The 26,212-nt window shown below is 46.4% G+C and overlaps 1 protein-coding gene across 8 annotated transcripts in view; it reads right to left on the bottom strand.

Moving 5' to 3' along the window:
* The window catches only part of STAT2 (signal transducer and activator of transcription 2), a 574,746-nt gene that overhangs the window by 109,223 nt on the left and 439,311 nt on the right, over nt 1–26,212 (bottom strand). For all 8 annotated transcript variants that reach the window (XM_085600900.1, XM_085600903.1, XM_085600898.1 and 5 more), the window contains 2 exons: nt 13,395–13,444; nt 11,774–11,868 (listed from right to left, as the gene is read on the bottom strand). In XM_085600900.1, coding sequence (XP_085457026.1) covers nt 11,774–11,868; nt 13,395–13,444 — 145 coding nt within the window. The remainder of the gene's footprint in view (nt 1–11,773; nt 11,869–13,394; nt 13,445–26,212) is intronic.

The following is a 26,212-nucleotide window of genomic DNA, read 5'->3' as shown; positions in this document are numbered from 1 at the left end:
GACCCGGGCATCACCGTTGTACGCGTCTGAGAGATTGGGCTCCCTGTGGACCTCGAAGGGCTTCGAGAAGTGGGACACGATCGGCATCAGTAAAGTGGGGGACCTCTGGACGAGAGGGGGATTTAAAACATTCGAGACGCTGCAGACGGAGTTTCAGCTGCAGGGCAGTGAATACTTTCGGTACTTGCAGGTCCGTCACGCGCTGGGCTCAGTCTTCCCAGACGTCGCCTCCATCCCGGAGTCTTCCCCCCTGGAGGATAGAGTGCTGGATGGCCACGTTCCGGACAGCACGATCTCCCTTATTTACAAAAAATTGATTAATGACCGCTCGGGCCTGCTGACTGGCCTCCGCGAGGCTTGGGTTGCCGACGGGCTGGAGTTGGACGACGAAGACTGGATTTCCGCGGTGGCCTCTCCGAAGGAGGTGGCCATACCGGCTCGCCTTCGCTTCGTCCAGCTTAAGATACTCCACCGGGTTTACATGACGGGGCCAAGGCTTCTGCGTATGGGCTATGCTGAGGATGGGTTGTGTAAGCGTGGGTGTGGTGCTTTGGCGACTTTTTTGCATATTTTGTGGGAATGCCCGAAGGTGGAGCGATTCTGGCGTGGTGTGCATGAGGTCCTGCGAGTGGTTACGCATGTCGCGCTGCTGCCTGAAGCGAGGAGATGCCTGCTGAATGTGTGGGAACCAACTGACTACTCGGTTCCGCAGACGCGATGGGTGACTCTGGGATATATGATAGCTAAGCGTGACATTGCTCAACTGTGGGGATCCCAGAGGCCCCCGGCGGTGTCGGCCTGGAAAGAACACATGGATTGGTGCATGTTCCGAGAAAAGGTGGTGTATGTGGCGAGGGGTAAGCCTGGGGCATGGGTGAAGGTATGGGGCCCCTGGAACGCCTACCGCGGGGGTATCTGCGCGCCACCATTGCTGCCTGCGGCCTCACCAGCCCCGTCCCCTTAGTTGACTCCTTTCCTAGCCCCGAGCACGGAATTCCCCCAGTCCTCGATTTGTTCCCCTTCCCCTCTTTAGACTCCTGTGGATGGCTGGGGTCCCCCATTCGGGGAGCACGTGCTGTTACTGTCGATTGCAGGTTGCCTTGCGGGTGTGGTTTTTGTGTTGTTTGTGTAAAATGAAACCGTATTGTGGGGTCAGAGTGATGTGGCCCACGACGCTGATGCCTCCTGATTTTGCTCCTCTGCAACGCCAAGTGTTTTTGTATGTATGTCATATGCTCCTGTCATTCTAGCGGCCGGCCGGAAGGTTGTAGGCCCATACCTGTATATTCTTGAGATTGCAATAAACAGTTTAAAAAAAAAACAAACCAAATCCAAAGGAAATGATGGACGGAGTGTTGAACATTGCAAGCATTCACCCCCAGTCAACTGACCTGGGTTTAATCCATCATCATTCTTTAGCTCACTCCGCCACCCCAGTTCAGACATGGCCATATGCAAATCAGTCTGACCCTGTGCCTCATGGGAACAGTCCAGCCCGAACTGCCAAGCCATGCCTTCCCTGGACCGGAAACAAGCTTCCTAGGACCGGTTTCTGGCATTCTAGCCGTCTTCAGCCAGGCTTGCTTGGATCAAACCCAGATCTGTTGACTGGGTGTGAAAGTTTGATTGGTTCTGATGCTCCGTCCATCACCACCCCCTTTTGTACCGCTTTGTTCGCCATAAGTTGGCAGGGTATGCTCAAACGTGAGTCCCTTGCTCACTTTGCCACTGGATTCAAGCAAGCCTGGCTGAAGACGGCTGAAATGCCAGAAACCGGTCCTAGGAAGCTTGTTTCCGGTCCAGGAAAGGCATGGCTTGGCAGTTCGGGCTGAACTGTTCGCATGAGGCACAGGGTCAGACTGATTTGCATATGGCCATGTCTCAACTGGGGTGGCAGAGTGGGCTAAAGAACGGTGATGGATCAAACCCAGATCTGTTGACTGGGTGTGAGTGTTTGATTGGTTCTGATGCTCCGTCCATCACCACCCCCTTTTGTACCGTTTTGTTCGCCATAAGTTGGCAGGGTATACTCAGACGTGAGTCCCTTGCTCACTTTGCCACTGGATTCAAGCAAGCCTGGCTGAAGATGGCTGAAATGCCAGAAACCGGTCCTAGGAAGCTTGTTTCCGGTCCAGGGAAGACATGGCTTGGCAGTTCGGTCTGGACTGTTCCCATGAGGCACAGGGTCAGACTGATTTGCATATGGCCATGTCTGAACTGGGGTGGCAGAGTGGGCTAAAGAACGGTGATGGATTAAACCCAGATCAGTTGACTGGGGGTGAGTGCTTGCAATGTTCAACACTCCGTCCATCATTTCCTTTGGTTTTTCCTTACTTTTGTATGTAATACATGGCTGTCATGTTGTCTGTCCGTATGAGGACAGTTTTGTTCTGGAGATGTAGTTGGAATGATTTTAGTGCTAGGAACACTGCTAGCAGTTCCAGGTAATTGATATGGAGCACTTTCTGTTGAGTGGTTCATTTGCCCTGAGTGGTGTGGCCCAGGAGATGGGCTCCCCATCCTGTAAGCGATGCGTCCGTTGTCAGCACTATGTGTGGAACAGGCTCTAGGAACGGCCGCCCTTTAGACAGGTTTGTTATGTTCCACCATTTCAGAGAGCGATGTGTGCGGCTGTCCCCCAACACCAGATCTGTAAGTTGTCCGTGAGCCTGGTTCCACTGACGTGCTAGACATTCTTGCAAGGGACGCATTTGAAGTCTTGCGTAAGGCACAATGAAGATGTATGACGCCATCATGCCTATGAGTTGCATGAACACTCTTGCTGAGAGTGTTGGACTTGAAATTTTGTGATAAGAGCTTGTATATTGGCTATCCTGGCTGGGCTGGGATATGCTAGGGCTGGGATATGCTAGGGCTGTGGAGGTGTTTATGGTGGCTCCTAGATACTGATGTATGTGAGAGGGTTGGAGATGAGATTTGGGATAGTTTATTGTGAATCCCAAGTTGTGTAAGATTTGGATGGTTTGGTGAGTGTTTAGAACACATTTGTTGAATGACTTGGCTTTTATTAGCCAGTCGTCTAGATACGGGAAGACATGAATTTGTTGTCTTCTGAGATGTGCTGCTACTACTGCCAGACATTTCGTGAATACTCTGGGTGCGGTTGTTACCTCGAATAGAAGGACTGTAAACTGGTAGTGTTGTCCGTCCACCACAAACCTTAGATACTTCCTGTGGGCAGGATGTATGGGAATGTGGAAGTAGGCGTCCTTGAGATCTAGTGTGGCAAGGAAATCGCCTTGTTGCAGTAGTGGGAGCACTTGTTGAAGAGTGATCATATGGAAATGATCTGAGTTGATATACAGATTTTGGGGGTCTGAGGTCGAGTATTGGTCTTAAGAGTCCCGTCCTTCTTGGGGATTAGGAAGTAGAGTGAGTATACCCCTGTATCCTGATGTTCTAAGGGAACTGGTTCTATTGCGTGTTTTTGAAGCAATGAGAGAACCTCTTGTTTGAGGAGCGTAACATGGAACGCTGTTTGGGCGGTATGTGTGGGGGTAGTTGTGAGTTCCAGGCAGTAACCATACTGGAAAATTTGTCTTACCCACTTGTCTGTTGTGATGGAGTTCCAGACAGGTAGGAACTGTTTTAGTCTTCCCCCGACTGGAGTGGAATGTTCTGGGGGAGTGGAGGAAAGTCACTGTTTTGTGGCAGGGGAGGTACGAGTGTTGTTATTACCTCAACCTCGCCCCTTGTTTTTGTTTCCTCTGTATCCGCATCTAAAATATCCTCTACTGGGGGATGTTTGTGTAGCGGTTTTGAATGTAGAGGAGGTGTCCGCTCCCATATTTTTGGAGGCTTCTCTATAGAAGGAGCGCCGAAAGGAGCCACGTGGTTGGGGAGACTGTAATGCTCTCATGGACTTAGCCGTCTGTGTGTCCTTCTTCATTTTCTCAAGGGAAGTGTCTACTGCTGGCCCAAAGAGCTGTTCCTGGTTGAATGGCTGACTAAGTATGGTAGTTTGTACCTTTGGCTTAAAGCCTGAAATGCGTAGCCAGGCATGTCGTCGATGGAGCACACTTGTGTTCATTGCTCTAGAGGCGGTGTCTGCGGCGTCAAGCGCACATTTAATTGCCGCATTTGAAATAAGTTTTCCTTCCTGGATAAGGTCATTTGTCTGGGTTTTATATTGCTCTGGCAGATGTTGTAATAAAGTCTCTAATTGGTCGTAGTGGGCCCTGTCATAGCGTGCTAGTAGGGCTTGGTTGTTGGCAATACGCCAATGATTAGCGGCTTGTGCTGCTACTCTTTTGCCAGAGGCTTCTAACAGTTTGGATTCTTTGTCTGGGGGTGGTGTATCTCCTGTGGTTTGGGAGTTGGAGCGTTTCCTAGCATTGGAAACGACCAAAGAATCCAAAGGGAGTTGCCCTTTGATGTAATTAGGATCTTCAGGGGCAGGCCTATATTTCTTTTCTATCCTTGGGTTAAGAACCCTGGCACGGACGGGGCTTTAAATACTTCTGGGGCGTGTTTTATGAACTATTGGAATGGGAAGGAGAACTTTTAATCGTGGTGATTTCAATTGTATAATTGATTATGCTATAGACACTACTAAACATAGTGGGTTTCAACGTATGCAGAAGACACGTGCGGCTATTTTAGAACTCGGCCGGCTACATTGCCTAAAAGATGCCTGGCGAACTCTTCAACCTAATTTACCTGGGTATACGTATTATTCCGCACCTCAAACTATGCTCTCGGATAGACATGATCTGGGCTACTGATAAGATTCTAGAATCTAGTACTATTGATATTTGCCCAAGACTCAATTCAGAACATAATCCCATTCTTTTTACTTTCCGTACACTCTCAAGAAGACAAGATATAAGATTATTCTCCTTCCCTCGATATCTTCTTTCAGATTCAGAATTTATCCTACAACTTAAGAAACATATCTCTGAATTTATTGATATCAACCTTCATTCTGCTTCTTTAATTTATGTATGGGATGCCTGTTAGGCTAGCATAAGGGGATTTATTCAACAATTTATTTTTACACAAAATTTCAAACTCCGCAAAGAAAATAAGACTATTACTACCAAAATTCTGTCGTTAGAAAATCAATTAGCAGACGCTTTTATACAAGGTACGTCGGATGGAGATAAATTAGGACTAGAGTTAATCAGTCTTCGATCAGCCACAAAAAACGTTCTTAGAGAGCGAGCCAGTGCAAAATTACATAAATTTAAAATTTCTCAATACGAGAGTGGCGATAAAATTGGTAAGATCTTGGCTTATAGAATTGCGGATGACAAAGCCAATACAACAATCAAATATATTAAAGGCCCCAATAATATCATCTACGATCAAACTACAGATATTATAACACAATTTGTTAAATATTACCGTCATTTATACACTCCGGAAAATACCCCCACATTACATAATATTCAATCATACATTGGTAATAATGTTACTAAGAGTATAATAGGCGAACATAATAGGCAATTAGGGGAGAATGTTACCACCGCCGAAATCAGAACGGCTATTGCTTCTCTCCCGTCTGGCAAAGCTGCAGGGGAGGATACACTCCCTATAGAATTTTATAAAATTTGTATTGATGAAATACTTCCCCTCTTTTGTTCAGTAATCAACTCGATTGGCCAAACAGGGAAGGTTCCAGAGTCTTGGAATTCTGCAAAAATGGTCTTCTTCCTAAAAAAAACCAAATCTGCTGAGGAATATGGCTCCTACAGGCCTATTTCTTTAATCAATGTAGACGCCAAAATATTTTCTAAAATTCTTGCGCTTCGATTGGCTCCCTATATGCCTGAGTTGGTTAATCCACAACAACATGGATTTATAACCGGACGTGACACTACGGCCCATGTAAATATGGCAATTACTGCTTTTGACGTAGCAGCGGTTAATTCCACCCGACTCGGTATGATACTTTTAGATGCTGAAAAGGCGTTCGATCGAGTCGGGTGGGATTATCTTTGGGCCGTAATGGGGGCGTTCGGTTTCAATGGTCAATATCTAAGATGGATACAGGCCCTATATGATTCCCCAACTGCTAAAATTAGCTATGCAGCCATGATCTCCCCAGGTTTTAAAATACTTAGGGGTACGCGGCAGGGGTGCCCGCTTTCACCCCTGCTATTCGCACTATCCATGGAACCGTTTATAAATTCATTATCAACTCAACCACATATTACCCCATTGGAATTCGGCTCTAACTCTTTAAAAAAAACTGCTTATGCAGATGATATCGCTATATATTCTACTGATGTAGAAAAAGCGCTTACAACGATAATCGAAGAATCTAATGTCTTTGGATCAATTTCAGGATATAAATTAAATTTAAATAAAACACAGGTAATACTAAACTATAAACCACTGACTTCTGTTCAAGGAATTTGCCGGGTGGCGACGTACTTGGGGGTTAAAATATCTGCTGATGTAAGCGATATAAATAATCTTAATTATGATGCTATGTTGAAAGAAACAGCTAGCCTACTTAAAAAATGGCATAAAGTACCCTTAAGCCTTATAGGCCGGATTAATTTAATTAAAATGAAGATTTTGCCCAAATTTATGTATTTATTTAGGTCTATACCCTTGCGTGTTAACAATTCCTTTTTTAAGAAACTAGATGGGATTTTAAGTAGCTATATCTGGGGATATAAGAAAGCTAGAAGATCGATTGATCTGCTTAAATTACCAACTAATAAAGGCGGTTTAAATTTCCCCGATTTCAAATTATATTTTTTGGCTACTTTTTTTGGTCGTCTTCGTAGTTTATTCATTCTCAATAGTCAATACTACTATCACCAATTTATGTTGGGTACTGACTCTAATCGATTTCTCGCAAGAGTAAATGACCCTAATTATTTTAAAAGGGTCAAGTTTAAGACTGCGAGAGATACAGTCGCGGTTTGGAAATCTTTATTAACTATATGTAAGACTTCCTTTTTTCACTTAAAGCTTCCTTTGTGGGGTAATCCTGGGTTACCAGACATATTTAATGATGGACTTGGGACTGTCTGGGCTAATTTTGGAATTAATTTTTTGGGAGACCTTTATGGCAATCAGGGATTTTTAAATTTCACAACGCTTAAACTTCTCTTTAATTTAACCGATGTTATGCGATTTAAATATATGCAAATTAGAGACTTTTTGGTCTGTAAAATGAAAATTAGTCAAATTTCGGACTCAGATTTGTGGACATGTTTCTATTCAGAAAATCAGAAATCATTAATTAGTAGGGGTTATAAATGTTTAAATAATTTTAAAGAGGATAACTGTCCAAAAATTGCCTTGAAATGGGCATCTAGATTAGGGACTAACATTACTTCTACTAATATTTCGGTGTCACTCTGTAATATTAATAAAGTGGTACAATCTTCGAGCTTGAGGATCCAGTTGTATAAAACCATTTGCTTTTTATATTATACTCCGCTTAGAATTTCCAATTGGTCTCAAAATCTTTCATCAAGCTCACGCTCTAAGTGCCCCAAATGTGATCTTGTGGCTGCCGATATTACTCATATATTCTTTTCATGTCCAGTTTTGTCTGAGTTCTGGTCTGGACTTGAAAATATCGTATTGCAAAAACAAATTCTTTTTGGTTCTCTTTCGCCATTATCTATACTATTAGACATCCAATCTGAGAATTACCCACACAAAGATTTATTAACAGTACTATTCTCGTGTGCTCGATTGACAATTGCTAGGGCATGGATATCTCAGAAACCCCCACATATTTTGGAATGGTGGTTCTTGGCTAATGAAATTCATACTATGGAGCGTGCTATTGCTAAAACGAAGGGATTGAAATCAATGAAAAAGTTTGAAAAAATTTGGGGAATTTTTCTTTAATTCTTTTATTTTTACGTCTCTATTGTTTATCTATTTGTACGGCCTTGTGGAAATCAAATGTATATGTTATTATTATCAGCTAATATCTGGTTTCTGTTTTATTTTGTGTTGTCAATAAAAATATTAAAAAAAATAAAAAAAAATACTTCTGGGGCGTGTTTTATGACTCCTTTAATCATGGGCAGAATTTGTACAGACTTTTGAGATTGTTCAAAAGTGTCTAATAGGAAGTCTTCCTCTGGTGCGTCGGAGTGCATTGTAACGCCGTGGTAAAGTGCAGCTCTATTTAATAACTGGCTAAACCCCAGGTGATCGTCTGGAGGCGATGTTTTGGAGGGATATGGCTGAGGGTCAGGCATGTCTGGTAGAGGGAATGCCCAATCATCCAGTGGTGAGGTTTCTGGATCAGTGAACGGATCATTAGGGTCACCCACACCCCCTGGGTCATCATCATCATCCTGTGGAGGTGGTGTATGTGATGGAGATGGTATAGGAAAGGGTGGAGTAGGCAGAGGAGGTGGGTTAGGAGGCAGTATAGGAGAGGAAGGAGGCATAGGGGATGTTGCAGAGTCCTTCCTGTTTATAGGAACTAGGGCAGGTGGTGTGTCCAGTTTCCGTTTTTTACATGGCACCGCGGTGACATGTCCAGTCTTTGGGTTGATATAAATCTTTTTCTGCCTTGGGTCGATGGGATCTGGATGAAAAAGTTCTTGTTCTTCAGGAACAGTGTTTGGTGCTGGTTTTTTCGGTTCCGATCGAGGTTTTGGTTGATTGGTGGAGTGTTTGGCTTTAGGAGGTGTATGAGAGTCCTTAGCCGTTGGTTTCGCTACCGATGATGGTTTCGGTGCTGATGTGGGTTTCGGAGCCGAAGTTGTATCTGTAGGCTTGGGAACCTTCGGTGCCGGTTTATCTATTGGCCTTGGTATTTTCGGGGCCGAAGGCGTCGGAGCCGATTTCGGTGCCGAGTGGTCTTTTGTCTTCGGTGCCGGTTGGACAATGACATGCGGTTTGCTCGGTCCTGAGCTACCGGAAGGCTTATGTTTCTTCAGAGCTGAGCCCGGAGGCGGGGCTTCTGAAGGATGTTTTCAGTCTCGACTGGGGCCAGCAGGCGAAGTCTTGACCAATGCCTTTGGTTTTGGTGGGGTTGGGGCAGGGGCAGTAGTACTCACACGTTGCCCAGGAGTGATGGGGTCGTCTGAGTCGTCTGCTTCGGAAATGATTTGTAGATCTTCGGAATCTTCTTCTGGGACATCGGGGCCTTCATCAAAGATGTCCTTTGGTTCCGGAGCTGTCCTCTGTGCCATGATGTGTCTTCGAGCCCTTCGATCTCGAATGGTCTTTTTGGATCGAAAGGATGCGCAGGCTGGACAGCTGGATTCGTTGTGTTCAGGTGAGAGGCACAGGTTGCAGACTTTGTGGTGGTCACTGTGCGGAACTTTTGCTCCACACTGGGGGCATTTTTTGAAAGGCGTCCTTTCCATGAGCCATAGGCCTCATGGCGCAGATAGGCCCAGCGGCCCACGTCGACGTCCGGAATCGAGCCGATGAAATCGGTGTTGAGAATGAAGGTGCTTCGATGTTTTGCGCTACGAAAAGCTTGGAATTGATATTTCCAACCGGAGCGGAAAAGTTCCATCCGAACCCAATGGCGGAAAAAAACAATCTAACGATGGAGTTGATGCCCATGCGCACTGTCGTCCAAGGGAGGAGTCACCTATCTCGTGACCAAAGACTTCTTCCGAAGACAACAACAACCTGCAAGCATCCGAGCTCAACACCAGATGGCGATCTACTATCCTAAGTGTGTGATCTGCAGCTCATATGCCTCGAACATCAGTTTTCAACATGGTTGGGCTTCGTCTTTTAAACTTAAAAACTTCAATGGACATTTCTATTTTTTGTCCAATGAGACAGAATGTTTTTCCTGATATTTAATCACATTAGATTTAAAAAGAGAACATGCAAAACAATCTTCAGGGCAATAAACCCTTGGTAGCCATAGCATGCAAACAGAACACAGTGCTGGGACAGCAGCGTTTATCAGTTCAAATGCTATGCTCTCAAATGTTAACACAATGCTTTGACAGATGTAAACTAGCCTGTTTGTCTGTGGCCTGCAGCACTTTGAGGGTTAAACAAGTGAGGCAGCAGCGAATGCTCACTCTTTCTTTTTACACACCCTCACACAAAGCAAGGGGCTTTTGTATGAAAAGGCTTTTCCATCCTTGGGCAAATGCAGAAGTGTAATTCCCCCTGCTCTTTCCGTACAATGAGAGAGGTTTGAAAGAAAAGCCCTCCACACTTGGGCAATACAAGTTGAGGGGGGATTTTACATACGTTCACCCTGTGCTTAAAGCTTATATCCCACGCTAAAGAACGATGCGTCGACTTTGGAGTAAGGCATGGGAGGGTTGTGGGCCAATTGTCCTTCCTTGATGACACCCTGGCAATCCCAAGGAGGGAATAAAACAAACCCCACCATGCCGAAATACTAGGCAGAGAAGGGGGTATTTTTAATACATCCAAATAAAGTGGCAGTTTTGTTTGTAGTCATACCTGAACCTTGAAAGATGGGGAAGGGGGCGAAAGATACGACAGAGAGATATGCAAACTTGGCTGAACCAAAGGCTGCTAATGAATTAATAAGGTAGCAGTGGCTCTCCAGCTGTATTGCTTTCTTTTTTTCTGTTTTACCTCCCAATGTTCGCGAGCATTGGGATGGATGGGCAGTTACTGTTGACTGCACGTGCATAAAATGTTGTGCATATGCCATTTTCTATTGTGTGTACGGTCAACTACCTGTAGCTCACAAACTACTAGAGATATAGAGGTATACTGACCTGCTTTGGACACACTAGTTTTGTTTTGTTCCTTCAAAATGGATGAAGATTTTCATCAAACCACGAAAAGGCACTAATGACAGAAAGGTCACCACAGTTCCATAAAAATGAGGTCAATATTCATTCCACAGTTTTGGAATTCTGCGTGAAGAAAAATCTCCTGTGGGAAATCTCACTGTATTTGCCCAAAAGTCACTTGTTTTGGACTCCTCCTTATAACTTTTCACCGAGCTGGTCAATATGCTCCAAAATTAACCTGCTATTATATCTTCTACAGAGGCCTGTTGCCTCAAGTGTGGCACAGGTTAGTCAAAGGAAGAGGGGCAAAGCTAGTAAGAGCGCAGAAATGGTACTTTATATGAAGTGAGGTGTCGAATTTAAATACAGTAACAAAACTGTGTCTCTATAATATGGATAGGGCCTATTATAAAGTTATCAAGTCATTTAAAATCGTCTAAAACTATGAACCCTGAATGCTCCAGAAGGGTCTGGAGTCAACCTAAAAACATTTCCCAATAGGATAACCTTGGCCACAGGGCTAAATGCTAAATGAAAACTTTGCGCCTAATGCAAACGAGCTATAAATACTTTTCATGTTGTAACTTGGGCACAGAAGGAGAATAAATGTTTCCTCATTTTAACCATACAGTTTACTTAGCTGGCAATAATAATTATTTTCTTTTTATAAAACTAACTGGACATTGAAGTTAGTGACTTAACTATTAGGTCACATTGAGTCAGTGTCTCTAAACCCTACCAACTCCTGGAATTAGCCGCGGCTAATCATAATCACTATCTTGAAGGCGTAAAGTGCCTTAAGAGGAACATCATCTTGATTATTCAAATTGACTGCACAATTATTGTGACCCTGCAACAAAGTAGTTACCCACAATACCCACAAACGTTACTGTCGGCAACCTTCGAAAAGATCCAAGAAAAGGCCTCATATTTAGTATGGGTGACCTTGAACAACATTCATGGAAGTGGCTGGACATGTCCGTGTAGAAAATGTTCCCATAGGCTTGGCAGGGAAGTTGGCATGCCAAAGTGGTGCATTACTGTAGGTATCATTGCTGAACACCTTCACCTACCCATCATTCCAGATATCCTCCAGATGTGTCTTGACCAGTTCCAGGACCCCATCAAACCAGGTCCAAAAGGAGAAGTTAAATCCGGATTGGTTCTCCTGTATAGAAAGACATTGTCAACAGGTTTAGAAAGCCAAAGAAAACTAATGGAAAGAGAGTTTCGAAGTGACTACGGAAAGGAGGGCATAACGAAGTAGATGGGGCATCTACACAACAAAAATGAGCTACAGGAAGGGACAAAACTAGAGAAAGGGGACAAAACTAGAGAAAAGGGACAAAACAGAAAAGCAAAGTTATCTGTAATAATCACCTGTTTCGAAGTTGCATGGTGCCAAGAAAATGATCAATGGCACAACCTCACTTTCAAAAACAATTGCAGCTGCCAGGCCATTTAAAACTAAAATAGGCATTGGCAAGGCCAATACTTTTCGCCTCTGTGACCTATTCTCTTGATTGACAAAAAAGGCACATTGTTTTGACGATGGGCCAAATACAAACAAAGAAACCAAAGACACAATGAAATGTTGCACTAAGACACATCTAGATGTCATGCAACTGCATCATTCAGTAGGAGTCCCCATGGAAGATGACGTGCGCAGGCATGCGTCACAACGCATGAGTGTCCCTACTGAATGATGTGGTAGACATTTTAGTTATTTATTTACTACCAAGATGGCAGGTGCCACTTGGAGCGGTGAGTTAAAAATAAAATTACTTGCATAAAAGAGTGTTTTTTAAGGTGGAGCAACTCAGCACTAATTGAGAGCTGTGAGGAACTCTAAAAAAGTTGCCATCTAGTGTGGGACCCAGACTTTGCAAGTTGTTTTTCTCAAAGAAGCATTATGATCAGCGTTGTGCATTGATTCTTTCTTCTTCTCCATCACCTGGAGACAATCATTCTGTATGGTTGAGTGCATTCGGTATCTAGGAAGCCCTTCCCCGGTGTAAAAATCAATTCCTATGATTACTTTTTTTTCCTGTACGCAGCGTGGGGTCGAATCGTGAACAGCTTCAACGTAATCCGTCCGAGCCGATGGTGGAAAAAACTTTCTGAGGAACAAAGACTTCGAAATGTGCAATGAATGCCTCGAGGGGAAGGAGAATCGATGCACGACGCTGATCATAGAGCTTCCTCAAGAAAAACAACTTGCAAAGTCCCGGCCCAACACTAGATGGCAGGAGTATGCAAAGCATGTGTATCTGCAGCCAACACATGCTGCAAATAGTTTCCTGAAGTCACCAGCGGAACGATACAACTGAACAAAAGGATGGTAAAGAAACTATGCTCGCACAGTGGGACAATAACAAAAATAGGGAGGAAAGCCATTGAACTGAGAGACAAGAAAGAATTCAATCATGAGCAAAGGGCTGGCCCATCTCTATGTACTGTACTGTAGAGAATAGGTCTTTAACAATAAACAGATAAAGCTGTCTGAAGGCAAAACCTAAAATGAAAGAGGAGGACAGAAACTTCAGACTGAAAGTGCAGGAATAAAGTAAACACCAAGGTGGGTCGCTTGTGCGTATGAAAAGATGTAAAGGGTGAGGTGTTCTCTGTGCAAAACATTGACAAGGAAGGTCACAGATAGCAGCCCACACCAGGTTAAAGGGCTATGTTACCTACCCTTGCAAATCTGGTCCACTTAACCTGGCTGTCTGGTTTCGGTTGAGGCCCTTTGAAAAGAAAGAAATATTTCATACTAACACACCAGTAGAAAAAAGAGGAAATACTATCTTTTTAGTTTTGAGGAAATTGCTGTGATCTGTTGTAGAGGTTAGGTTTGGGGGCCCTCTGTAATGGAGGAGAGGAAGGTTGCAGATGGCAGGGATCAAACAGCAATGCAGGTCTTTGCCTCAATTGGAAGGACTATGCAGACATATACTGATGTAGCAGTGTTGACCTATTGTCAGTCAAATCATAGCATTGACTGAGGTCCATAAAGGATCAAACACTTGTGCAAGAGGTAAACCCAGTGGTCAGTCAAAGTAGGACACTGGCTTAGGTCACCATTAAAGAGGGTTTTAAAGTACAATTCTTTAGACACCAAAATCAACATATATACTTGCTCCCAATTGAAAGTTAGCACTTATTAAACGTAATAAGGTACCCCAATTCTATCCTATGGGAGAGGTAGGCCTTACAGTAGTGAAAAACAAATGTAGGAGTTTTTCACTACCAGGACATGCAAAAGTTACAAGTACATTGCCACTTTTAAATAAAATGCACCTGCCCTCTGGGCTGTTGAGGGCGCAGCACAGGGGTGAGTTATAAAAAGGAAGGTTTAGGCCTGGCAAGAAGTTCATCTTAAAGCGAGAAAGCAAAAGACACACAATTCAGCCAGGTTAGCTTGAAACCAGTGGCACAGTGAGCCCGGGGACGCACGTCTGGGCATACCCTGCGCACTTAGGGCGAGAAAGCAAAAGACACACAATTGATGGACGGAATGCAGAACAAATCAAAACATTCACGCCCAGACAATAGATATGGGTTAAACCCATCATTCTTTTGCTCACCATGGCACCCCAGTTTAGACCTGGCCCTATGCAAATCAGTCTTGACCCTGTGCCTCATGGGACCAGTCCAGCCCAAACTGCTAAGCCAGGTCACCGGAAACAAGCACCCTAGGACTGGTTTCGGGGTTTCACCCCTCTTCAGCCAGGAGAGCTTGAATCCAGTGGCACAGTGAGCCCGGGGCCCACGTCTGATGTGCATATGGCTGGGTTCATACTGGAATGGCATGGTGAGCAAAAAAACGATGGATTTAGGCCCAGATCTCTGTACTGGAGTGAATAAATGACATTGTTCTGCATTCTTTCCATCAACTGCTGTTTTTGCGAGACGTTTATCTTGCCAGGTTGAGGTGACAGTTTACAAGTGCACACACAGGCTGCATTGGTAGGGCTGAGACATTATTAAAGGGCTACTTAAGTGGATGGACCAATTAGTGCTGCAGGCCCGCTAGTAGAATTTAATTTACAGGCCTTGGGTACATGAAGTTCTCCTTTACTAGGAACTTGCAAGTAAATTAAAGATGCCAATTGGGTGTAAGCTAATTTCAACATGATTAAGAGAGAGGAAGCACAAGCGCTTAAGCACTGGTTAGCAATGGTAGAGTGTGCAGAGTCCAAAAAGCCAACAAACAAGGGTTCATAAAACAGGAAGGTGAAGGCAAAATGTTTGGGGATGACCCTGCAGAAAGTGCCAAGTCCAACAAGCACAATAATTTGTTCTGGAAAAACTGCCAGGCCTAAGGAAGTTGTGATTAATTGGATCGTTTTACATGGCATCACTTGGGATTTATTCTGGTCGATCAAAAATTCTAATATTACATAATCTCTTAAGTCTTCCCAGTGTCTGCAACAACCTTTGTCTAAAGACAGGCAAAAGACGGTGAATATGCTTCCCATCAAAGAAGGATGGACACCAGAAAAAGAAAGAGAACTTGTAAACACTAGTGGCAGGGTTTAGACTCAATAGCTAGCATCTGAACTGAAAGCATTTATACACATGCTACAAACCACAGATAGTTTCAGTGCTTTTACTTGATGGGAGCAAGGCTGTAAGCACCCTGGATGTCCTTATAAATACATGGCCCATATGGAATTTAAGGGAACTTGGCCAAGGGAAAGACTCCACAAAAGGAACTGTCGGAGATCATACTGAGGAAGAACGAGTCTGATGCACTATGTCTTTCTGGGTACCAGGAATTACCTGGAGAAGATGCTTTGGCCCTCTTCATATGAAGATGTAAATCGTAGTCTAGTATAATCTTTACAACCAAGGCGTCTTGGGTGATAAGTGTCCTTGTTAGTAAATACGAGATACTCTTTCTACAACTAGTAATTTATTTGATTTTTTATTGATATTCCAGATTGATCTTAGGGGGAGAGAACTGTGGCTTTGTGCCAAATTCTAGATTTGTGGTGGAGTCAGCTTGCTTCCACCACTTAACAAGCTGCCTGTCACTTTACAGGACCTCAAAGGATGTAGAAAGGAATATGCTACTTACCAGTATGCATCTGTTCTTGGCATGTAGAGCTGCAGAGTCACACACTTAGGATAGTAGATCGCCATCAGGTGTTGGGCTTGGATGCTTGCAGGTTGTTGTTGTCTTAGGAAGAAGTCTTTGGTCACGAGATAGGTGACTCCTCCCTTGGACGACAGTGCTCATGGGCATCTACTCCATCCTCAGATTGTTTTTCGCCATAATGGGAAATGATGGAGTTTGTAGAAAAGAGAGAGATGTCCATGTGTGATGTCGAAGTAAGACGATGCTGGAACAGATACAGGTCCCGGGGAGGTGGGTGGGCGTGTGTGACTCTGCAGCTGTACATGCCAAGAACAGATGCATACTGGTAAGTAGCATATTCCGTTCGAGGCATATGAGCTGCAGATCACACACTTAGGATAGACTATATAGCAGTATCTCCCCTAGCGGTGGTCACCAGTATCGGTTGCAGCAGTTTGAAATAGAGTTTTAAGGACAGCCTGACCCACAGAAGCTGGTTGCTTTGCTTGCACGTCAACACAATAGTGTTTAGTGAAGGTGTGTTGTAGACCATGTGGCTGCCTTACAAATATCTTCTAAGGGAATGTTTCCTAAGAATGCCATGGAAGCCCCTATTTTGCGTGTGGAATGCGTTCTATGGGGGAACCGTTAGTGTGCGTTTAGCCTTGTGGTAGCATATTTGGATACATTTAACTATCCACCTAGCCATCACAGATTTGGAAATGGGGTTGACTTTATGTGGTGGTGAGAAAGCAACAAACAATTGTTTTGCTTTGCGGAATGATTTGGTTCTGTCAATGTAGTACAGAAGGGCTCTTTTGACGTCTAAGTTATGAAGAGCTCTTTCAGCTACTGAGTCAGGATTTGGGAAAAACACTGGTAGCTTTACTGATTGGTTAAGATGGATGACTTTTGGAAGGAATTTCGGGTTTGTTCTAAGAACCACTTTGTTACAGTGTAATTGTAAGAATGGTTCTTGTGTGGTTAAAGCCTAGATTTCACTCACCCTCCTGAGGGATGTGATAGCGATAAGGAAAGCTACTTTCCATGTGAGGAACTGTAATTCGCATTTATGCAGAGGTTCAAATGGGGGTCCCATGAGCCTTGTAAGAACAATGTTTAGATTCCACACAGGAGAGGGTGTTAATCTGGGAGGAATAATTCTTTTTAGTCCTTCCATGAAGGCTTTGATCGCAGGCACTCTGAAGAGTGACAAGTGTTGTCTATTTTGTAAGTAGGCTGCTAACGCTGCTAGGTGGAGACGTATGGATGAGTATGCCAAATTACACCTTTGCAAGTGTAGCAGGTAGCAAATGATGTCCTGGATGGATGCATCCAGTGGGCTTATATGATTGTTAGTGCAGTAAATGGCAAATCTTTTCCATTTTGCAGCGTAGCAGGCTCTAATGGTAGGTCGTCTGGCCTCCCTTATAATATTCAAGCAGTCTGGTGGTAGGTTGAGATAACAAAACTCTAGGACTTCAGGAGCCAGATCGCTAGATTCAATTGACCTGGATCTGGGTGTCTGATTTCTCCATGGTTCTAGGTTAATAAGGACGGGGAGAGGTGCAGTTTTTGGTGTGGAACTAGCGAGAGTTCCAGTAGTGTTGTGAACCACGGCTGGCGTGCCCATGTGGGAGCTACTAGTATCAGTTTGAGAGACTGTTGCCTGAGCTTGCGTACCACTAATGGAATGAGTGGGAGAGGCGGAAAAGCGTACGCAAATCTGCCTGACCAGTTCATCCATATCGCATTGCCCTTTGACTCCGGGTGGGGGAACCTAGCGGCGAAGGTTGGGCATTTTGCGTTTTCTTGTGTGGCGAACAGATCTTTGTCTGGTTGGCCCCATTGTTGGAAAAAGGGTATTAGAACTTGGGGATGTAGTTCCCATTCGTAGATTTGTTGAGTCTGTCGACTTAACAGATCGGCAATGTGATTGTGAACCCCTAGAAGGTGTTCTGCAAGTAGGTATATTTTCTGGGGAATGGCCCATTTCCAAATGTTCTGTGCGAGCTGGGACAGCTGGAGAGAATGTGTGCCTCCTTGTTTCTGTATGTAATACATGGCTGTCATGTTGTCTGTCCGAATGAGGACAGTTTTGTTTTGGAGATGTATTTGGAATGATTTTAGTGCTAGGAACACTGCCAGGTAATTGATATGGAGCATCTTTTGTAGAGTGGTCCATTTGCCCTGACTGGTGTGGCCGAGGAGGTGTGCTCCCCATCCCGTGAGCGATGCGTCTGTTGTCAGCACTATCTGTGGAAGAGGCTCTAGGAACGGCCGCCCTTTGGAGAGGTTTATTATGTTCCACCATTTGAGAGAGCGATGTGTGCGGCTGTCCACCAACACCAGATCCGTAAGTTGTCCGTGAGCCTGGTTCCACTGACGTGCTAGACATTCTTGCAATGGACGCATTTGAAGTCTTGCATAAGGCACAATGAAGATGCATGAACCCATCATGCCTATGAGTTGCATGAACACTCTTGCTGGAAGAGAGTGTTGGATTTGGAATTTTGCGATAAGAGATTGCAAATTGCCTATCCTGGCTGGATTAGGATATGCTCAGGCTGTGGAGGTGTTTATTGTGTCTCCCAGATACAGATGTATGTGAGCAGGTTGGAGGGGAGATTTGGGATAGTTTATTGTGAATCCCAAGTTGTGTAAAGTTTGATAGTTTGGTGAGTGTGTAGGACACACTTGTTGAATGACTTGGCTTTTATTAGCCAGTCGTCTAGATACGGGAAGACATGGATTTGTTGTCGTCTGAGATGTGCTGCTACTACAGCTCGGCATTTTGTGAATACTCTGGGTGCGGTTGTTACCCCGAATGGGAGAACTGCAAACTGCTAGTGTTGTCCGTCCACCACAAACCTTAAATACTTCCTGTGGGCAGGATGTATGGGAATGTGTAAGTAGGCGTCCTTGAGATCTAGTGTGGTAAGGAAATCGCCATGTTGCAGTAGTGGGAGCACTTGTTGAAGAGTGATCATATGGAAATGATCTGAATTGGTCTGAGGTCGAGTATTGGTCTTAGAGTCCCATCCTTTTTGGGGATTAGGAAGTAGAGTGAATATACCCCTGTACCCTGATGTTGTAAGGGAACTGGTTCCATTGCGTGCTTTTGAAGCAATGAGAGAACCTCCTGTTTGAGGAGTGTAAGATGATCTTGTGACATGGGAGGGACGCTGTTTGGGTGGTATATGCGGGGGGGGGGGGGTAGTTGTGAGTTCCAGGCAGTACCCATACTGGATAATTTGTCTTACCCACCTGTCTGCTGTGATGGAGCTCCAGACAGGTAGGAACTGTTTTAGTCTTCCCCCGACTGGAGTGGAATGTTCTGGGGGGAGTAGAGGAAAAAGTCACTGTTTTGTGGCAGGGGAGGTGCGAGTGTTATTATTACCTCGACCTCGCCCTTTGTTGTGGTTTCCTCTGTATCCGCCTCTAAAATATCCTCTACTGGGGGATGTGTGTGTGGCGGTTTTAAATGTAGAGGAGGTGTCCGTTCCAATATTTTTGGAGGCTCCTCTATAGAAGGAGCGCCGAAAGGACCCCCGTGGTTGGGGAGATTGTAATGCTCCCATGGACTTAGCCGTTTATGTGTTTTTTTTCATTTTTTCCAGTGCAGCGTCTACTGCTGGCCCAAAGAGCTGCTCCTGATTGAATGGTTGACTAAGTATGGTAGTTTGTACCTCTGGCTTAAAGCCTGAGATGCGTAGCTACGCATGTCGACGAAGGAACACACTTGTGTTAATTGCTGTAGAGGCGGTGTCTGCGGCATCAAGTGCACATTTAATTGCTGCATTTGAAATGAGCTTTCCCTCCTGAATGAGGTTATTTGCCTGGGATTTGTATTGGTCTGGCAGATGTTTTAAGAGAGTCTCTAATTGATCGTAGAGGGCCCTATCATATCGTGCTAGTAGAGCTTGAGTGTTGGCAATTCGCCAGTGATTAGCGGCTTGTGCTGCTACTCTTTTGCCAGAGGCTTCTAATAGTTTGGATTCTTTGTCTGGGGGTGGTGTGTCTCCTGTGGTTTGGGAGTTGGCGCGTTTCCACGCATTGGAAACAACCAAATAATCCAAAGGGAGTTGGCCCTTGATGTAGTTAGGGTCTTCAGGGGCAGGCCTATATTTCTTTTCAATTCGTGGGTTGAGAACCCTGGCACGAACGGGGTCTTTAAAGACTTCGGAGGCGTCTTATATGACACCTTCAATCATTGGCAGGATTTGTACAGTCTTTTGAGACTGTTCGAAAGTGTCTAATAAGAAGTCTTCCTCTGGTGCGTCTGAGTGCATTGTGACGCCGTGGTATATTGATGCTCTATTTAATAATTGTCCAAACCCCAGGTGATCGTCAGGAGGCGATGGTTTTGAGGGATATGGCTGAGGGTCAGGCATATCTGGTAAGGGGAATGCCCAATCATCCAACGGTGTGGTGTCTGGATCCGTAAACGGATCATTAGGATCACCCCCAACCCCTAGGTCATCATAATCATCCTGTGGTGGTGGTGTATGAGATGGAGAGGGTATATGTAATGGTGGTGTAGGCAGAAGGGGTGGGATAGGAGGCAGTGTAGGAGAAGAAGGAGGGATAGGGGAAGTAGAAGAGTCCTTCCTATTTACAGGAACTGGGGCAGGTGGTGTTTTTTGCATGGCACCGTGGTGACATGTCCAGTCTTGGGGTTGATATAGATCTTTTTCTGCCTTGGGTCTGGATGAAAAAGTTCTTGTTCTTCAGGAACAGTCTTTGGTACCGATTTGTTCGGTTCCGATCGAGGTTTTGGTTGATCGGTAGCGTGTTTGGCTTTAGGAGGCGTATGAGAGTCCTTAGCCGGTGGTTTCGGTACCGACGATGGTTTCGGTGCCGATGTGGTTTTCGGAGCCGAAGGTGTATCTATGCCTTGGTGGTTTCGGTGCGAGGGCTTCGGAGCCGATTTCGGTGCCGAGTAGTCTTTTGTCTTCGGTGCCGATGGTGCCGGTTGGACAATTACATGCGGTTTGCTCGATCCCGAGCTACCGAAGGCTTATGTTTCTTCGGAGCCGAGCCCGGAGGCGGGGCTTCTGAAGGATGTTTTCGGTCTCGACTGGGGCCAGCAGGCGAAGTCTTGACCAATGCATTTGGTTTTGGTGGGGTTGGGGCAGGGGCAGTGGTACTCACACGTTGCCCAGGAGTGATGGGGTCGTCTGAGTCGTCTGCTTCGGAAATTATTTGCAGATCCTCGGAATCTTCTTCCGGGACATCTGGGCCTTCATCAAAGATGTCCTCTGGTTCCGGAGCTGGTCTCTGTGCCATGATGTGGCGTCGAGCCCTTCGATCCCGAATGGTCTTTTTGGATCGAAATGCTGCGCAGGCTGGACCGCTGGACTCATCGTGTTCCGGTGATAGGCACAGGTTGCAGACTTTGTGGTGGTCACTGTGCGGAAATTTTGCTTCACACTGGGGGCATTTTTTTAACTGAGTCCACGCCATGAGCCGTAGGCCTCACGGCGTGTATAGGCCCAGCGGGCCGCGTCGACGTCCGGAATCGAGCCGATTTAATCGATGTCGAGGATGAAGGTGTTTCGATGTTTTGTTGTGAAGTTTTTCGCTTCGAGAAACTTGGAATTAATATTGCCAACCGGAGCGGAAAAGTTGCATCCGAACCCAATGGCGGAAAAAAACAATCTGAGGATGGAGTAGATGCCCATGCGCACTGTCGTCCAAGGGAGGAGTCACCTATCTCGTGACCAAAGACTTCACCCGAAGACAACAACAACCTGAAAGCATCCGAGCCCAACACCAGATGGCGATCTACTATCCTAAGTGTGTGATCTGCAGCTCATATGCCTCAAACATAAAGGTTATACTGCTTGACAACATGCTGTGCACCTTATTATGTATGCTACAAAGCAGACAAGCAGTTCAAAGCCAAGCATGGCCCTGCAAACAGCCCCAAGCATCTGTAACACCCTTAGTGGTCTCAAAGGTACAGCAACCTTTTTTACCCGACAGCCCAAAGGAAATCTTATCTTCCACCTCAGGTAAGAGCAAACAGACAACTGTTCTGTTACCTCCGTTCTAAAGTTTGCAACGTGCTGTTTTAATCTGTAAAGGGATAAAGAAATATTCTGTTTTCTGATACAATATTTAGTTCTGAGATTTCCAAACTTTAGATTCTGGGTCCAGCACCGAAGAAGCATTAATAACTACTGCTGACTCGCAGATACGTTCTCAATCACCATAAATGAAATTTTGCATCTAATGAGTTAAAAACAAAAATCTTAAAATGTTTTTTTTTTCAAAGCCATAAAGGATTGCTCTAGGATAGAGGTTTTCAGTCTTAATAATGACAGGCTGTGTAGGAGGAACTCATCCAGGAACTCCACAGCCCTTATGTTACCAAACAGTCTAGTACAGAATAGAGAATCATTTCCTTTATCAGATCAGGAGTTTCAAGATAATCAACCAACCTCAGACTTGTGTATTTACTATTGAGTATTTTGATGGAATTTAGCTTCTTTGAAATATATTACTTATGTGAAAGCTGCCCATGGAAGCACACAAAACACATGGGAGTGATGTTGCACCTACTGGACCAAAAGCACAAGTTACTACTTGTGTAACAATATATCTGTAAGAGACATTAGTTAGTGATAGATTCCTTACCTTAGAATATCCCCAGGTGTCAGACTGGATCCGGAAAGTCTTTTCATAGCAGTACCCGTGCACGTCAGTAGGTGGCGTCGTGCAGCTCCGCGTCCGTCACTGGCGCCGTATGCGCAGAGATGACGTCACAGAGACAACTTAGGCGCCACCCATGCGCGCGGATGTCAGTTCTGTACACGACTTTCCGCCCCAGGAACACGGAGCCATGCAAGAAACTGACCACTGGTGCCATGAAACTAGGGCCCTGAAAGGGATGACCATAACCCTAGAAATCAGTTCGCAGAACAGGGAGGATGGGCGGGGCGGTAAGGAATCGATCACTAACTAATGTCTCTTACAGATATATTGTTACACAAGTAGTAACTTGTGCATCTGAAAGAGACACGGTAGTGATACATTCCTTACCTTAGAATGGATACCCCAGCAATACCAACCCTGGTGGTGGGTCTGCAAATAAATTACACCAGAAAGTGACGGAGAACAAAACGGCCAAAGAAGCCGTCTCTCCGGACCTGACTGTCAAGGCAGTAATGCTTGGTAAACGTGTGCAGCGAGGCCCACGTAGCTGCCTGACAAATGTCCTGCAAGGGGACGCTGCGTCCAAAGGCAGTAGTGGCTGCCGTTGCCCTGGTAGAATGGGCACGCAGCCCTACAGGAGGCTCCTTCTTAGCCAACGAGTAACAGGCCTTGATGCAGAGAATGATCCACTCAGAGATGGTCTGTTTGTGCACAGCCCGACCTCTTTTTGCGCCCACGTAGCCAACAAAGAGCTGGTCATCCACCCGGAAAAGTTGCGTGCGCGTCAGGTAGAACGACAGTGCATGTTTTGGGTCCAGACGGTGGAGCCTCTCTTCCTCTTTAGAAGGATGCGGAGGTGGAAAGAAGGTAGGCAAAGTGATGGTCTGCCCGATGTGGAAGGGCATGACAACCTTTGGCAAGAAAGAAGGACGGGTCCATAAAACCACCTTGTCTGGATGAACAGAAAGGAAAGGAGGTTTAGAAGAAAGAGCCTGGAGCTCCCTCACTTTTCTGGCAGAGGTGATAGCTACCAGGAAAGCTGTCTTGAGAGTGAGAAGATGCAAAGGACAGGTATGAAGAGGCTCGGAGGGAGAGCACATCAGATATGTCAAGACAAGGTTTAAGTCCCATTGAGGCATTATAAACGGCACGGGAGGAAACGTGTGCGTAATGCCTTTCAGGAAACGGTTAACAACCGGGGACTTAAATAGAGAAGGCTGATCAGGAAGCCGCTAAAAGGCGAAGATGGCCGAAAGATAACCTTCGATAGTACCCTGAGCAGAGCCCTGCTGGGCCAAAGAGAGAAGGAACAGAAGAACTTCGGAAAGAGGGGCAGAAAGGGAATCCACAGTCTTAGCTGTGCACCATGCCACAAACTTGTTCCATCTGCAGGCGTATACCGTTTTAGTGGAGGGACGCCTGGCTGCCAGAATGACATCACAGACTTTGGGAGGAAGATCAAAAGCTGTCAACTGTCGCCGCTCAATCTCCACGCATGGAGGTGGAGGCTGGACAGGTTTGGGTGGAGGACCGTCCCCTGCTACTGCGACAGAAGATCCTCCCGAAGAGGTAGTCGGAGCGGGGGAACAATCGCCATGCTGAGTAGCTCGGGATACCAGTATCTTCATGCCCAATCCGGAGCCACAAGAATGACTTGGGCCCGGTCGCATCGAATCTTCTTCAACACTCTGGGCAGAAGTGGTATAGGCGGAAAGGCGTACAACAGACCGCAACTCCACTCGTGACGAAAAGCTTCGCAGAGTGAGTGCCGCCTTGGAAATTCCAACGCGCAGAACTGATGACATTGCGCTTTCTCTTCGGTGGCGAATAGATCTAACCAAGGCTCTCCCCACTGCTGAAAGAGACCTTGCGCCACGTCCGAGTGCAGACGCCATTCCTGATCCATCAAGCACCGGTGCCTGAGTTCGTCTGCCCTGGAGTTTAGAGAACCTGCCATGTGTTGAACCACCAAGGTAATGCCTTGATGTTGCAGCCATGCCCAGTGGTGCAGAGCCTCCTGACATAGGGTCCAGGACCCCACCCCGCCCTGTTTGTTGCAATACCACAAGGCGGTGGTGTTGTCCGTGAACACCTGCACCACACTTCCCCGGACAGAGGGAAGGAATGCTTTGAGTACAAGCTGGATCGCCCGAAGCTCCAAAAGGCTGATATGGAGCCGGGTCTCCGCCAGAGACCAGAGTCCTCTGATCTCCGCCTCTCCCAAGTGGCCTCCCCATCCCAGGAGGGACGCATCCGTCACCACTGTGTGCTCCAGTTGGGGAAGGGAGAGGGATCTGCCACTGACCCAATCGCAATTCGTAAGCCACCACTGCAATTGTCGTACAGCGCCCTCCGAGATCTGGACATGATCGGACAGGTTGCCCTGATGCTGCGCCCACTGGAACTTCAGGTCCCACTGCAGAGCCCGCATATGCCATCTGGCTTGGCGCACTGGCAGGATACAGGAGGCCATCAGGCCCAGGAGCCGGAGGGTCATCCTGACTGAAACCCGGGACAGAGGCTGAAAGATCGGAATCATAGCCTGAATATCCTGGACTCGCTGCTCGGGAGGAAAAACCCGAAACAGCGTCAAATCCAGAACCGCTCTGATGAAGGGGAGCTTCTGAGAGGGACTCAGGTGCGACTTCGTCACGTTGATTGAGAACCCCAGCAAATGCATATCGGCCGTAGTCTGAAGGTGGTTGACGATTGCTTGGGGCGAGCCCGCCTTCAACAACCAGTCGTCGAGTTAAGGGAAGACTTACACCCCCGACCTGAGCAGATGAGCTGCGACCCCCGCCATCACATTCGTGAACACCCGAGGGGCGCTGGTAAGGCCGAAGGGGAGCACAGCAAACTGAAAATGCTCCTGGCCTACCGTGAACCGCAGGTAACGCCACTGGGCCGGCAGGACGGGGATGTGAAAATATGCGTCCTGCAAGTCCAACGCTACCATCCAGTCTCTAGGGTCAAGGGTAGCCAGGACCTGAGCCAGAGTCAGCATTTTGAACTTCTCTTTCAGCAGGAAGCGATTGACGTTCTGGAGGTCCAAGATGGGGCGCAGGTCCCCTTTGTCCTTCTTGGGGACCAGAAAGTAGTGGGAATAACAACCACTCCCTACTTCCGGCCCAGGAACGCACTCGATGGCCCCCTTGGCCAAGAGGGCCGTGACTTCCTGCTGGAGAAGTACCAAGTGATCCCCCGACATGCGGTGGCACCGAGGTGACATGGCTGGAGGGGAGGACTGAAAGGGAAGCGAGTAACCTCTGCGGATGATCTGCAACACCCACTTGTCCGATGTGCTATCGCGCCAGTGGGGGAGGTGATGGCGGATCCTGCCACCCACCGGCATGCTCCACAAAGCTCGGATTAGGAAGGTTTGGAGATCGAAGCAGCAGGGGCGGAGGTGGACTGACCCCCACGCTGGTTCCCAGACCCGCCACTGCGGTAGCCGCGTCCACAGCCGCGCTGAGGCTGGTTCTGCACAGGCTTGCTGAAGGAGAGTGCCTGGGCGCCTCAGCCGTGGCCACGAAAGGAACGAAACCCAGGAGTGGCCGGGCTTTTTGCGGAAAGACCCAAGGACTTGGCCAAGGCCCGCGAGTCCTTAAAATGCTCCAGTGCACTGTCGGCCTTATCGCCAAACAGGTTAGTGCCATCAAAGGGCATGTCCATGAACGAGCTCTGGACATCAGGCGAGAACCCGGTGGATCTCAGCCAGGCGTAGCGACGAAGCGCCACAGTCGTAGAAATCGCCCTGCCCAGTGAGTCAGCG

Source organism: Triturus cristatus, chromosome 4_2 (genome assembly GCF_964204655.1).
Source record: "Triturus cristatus chromosome 4_2, aTriCri1.1, whole genome shotgun sequence".
Lineage (NCBI taxonomy): Eukaryota > Metazoa > Chordata > Amphibia > Caudata > Salamandridae > Triturus > Triturus cristatus.
The sequence above is the reverse complement of the archived record's forward strand: the minus strand, read 5'-3'. Positions and strand labels throughout refer to the sequence as shown.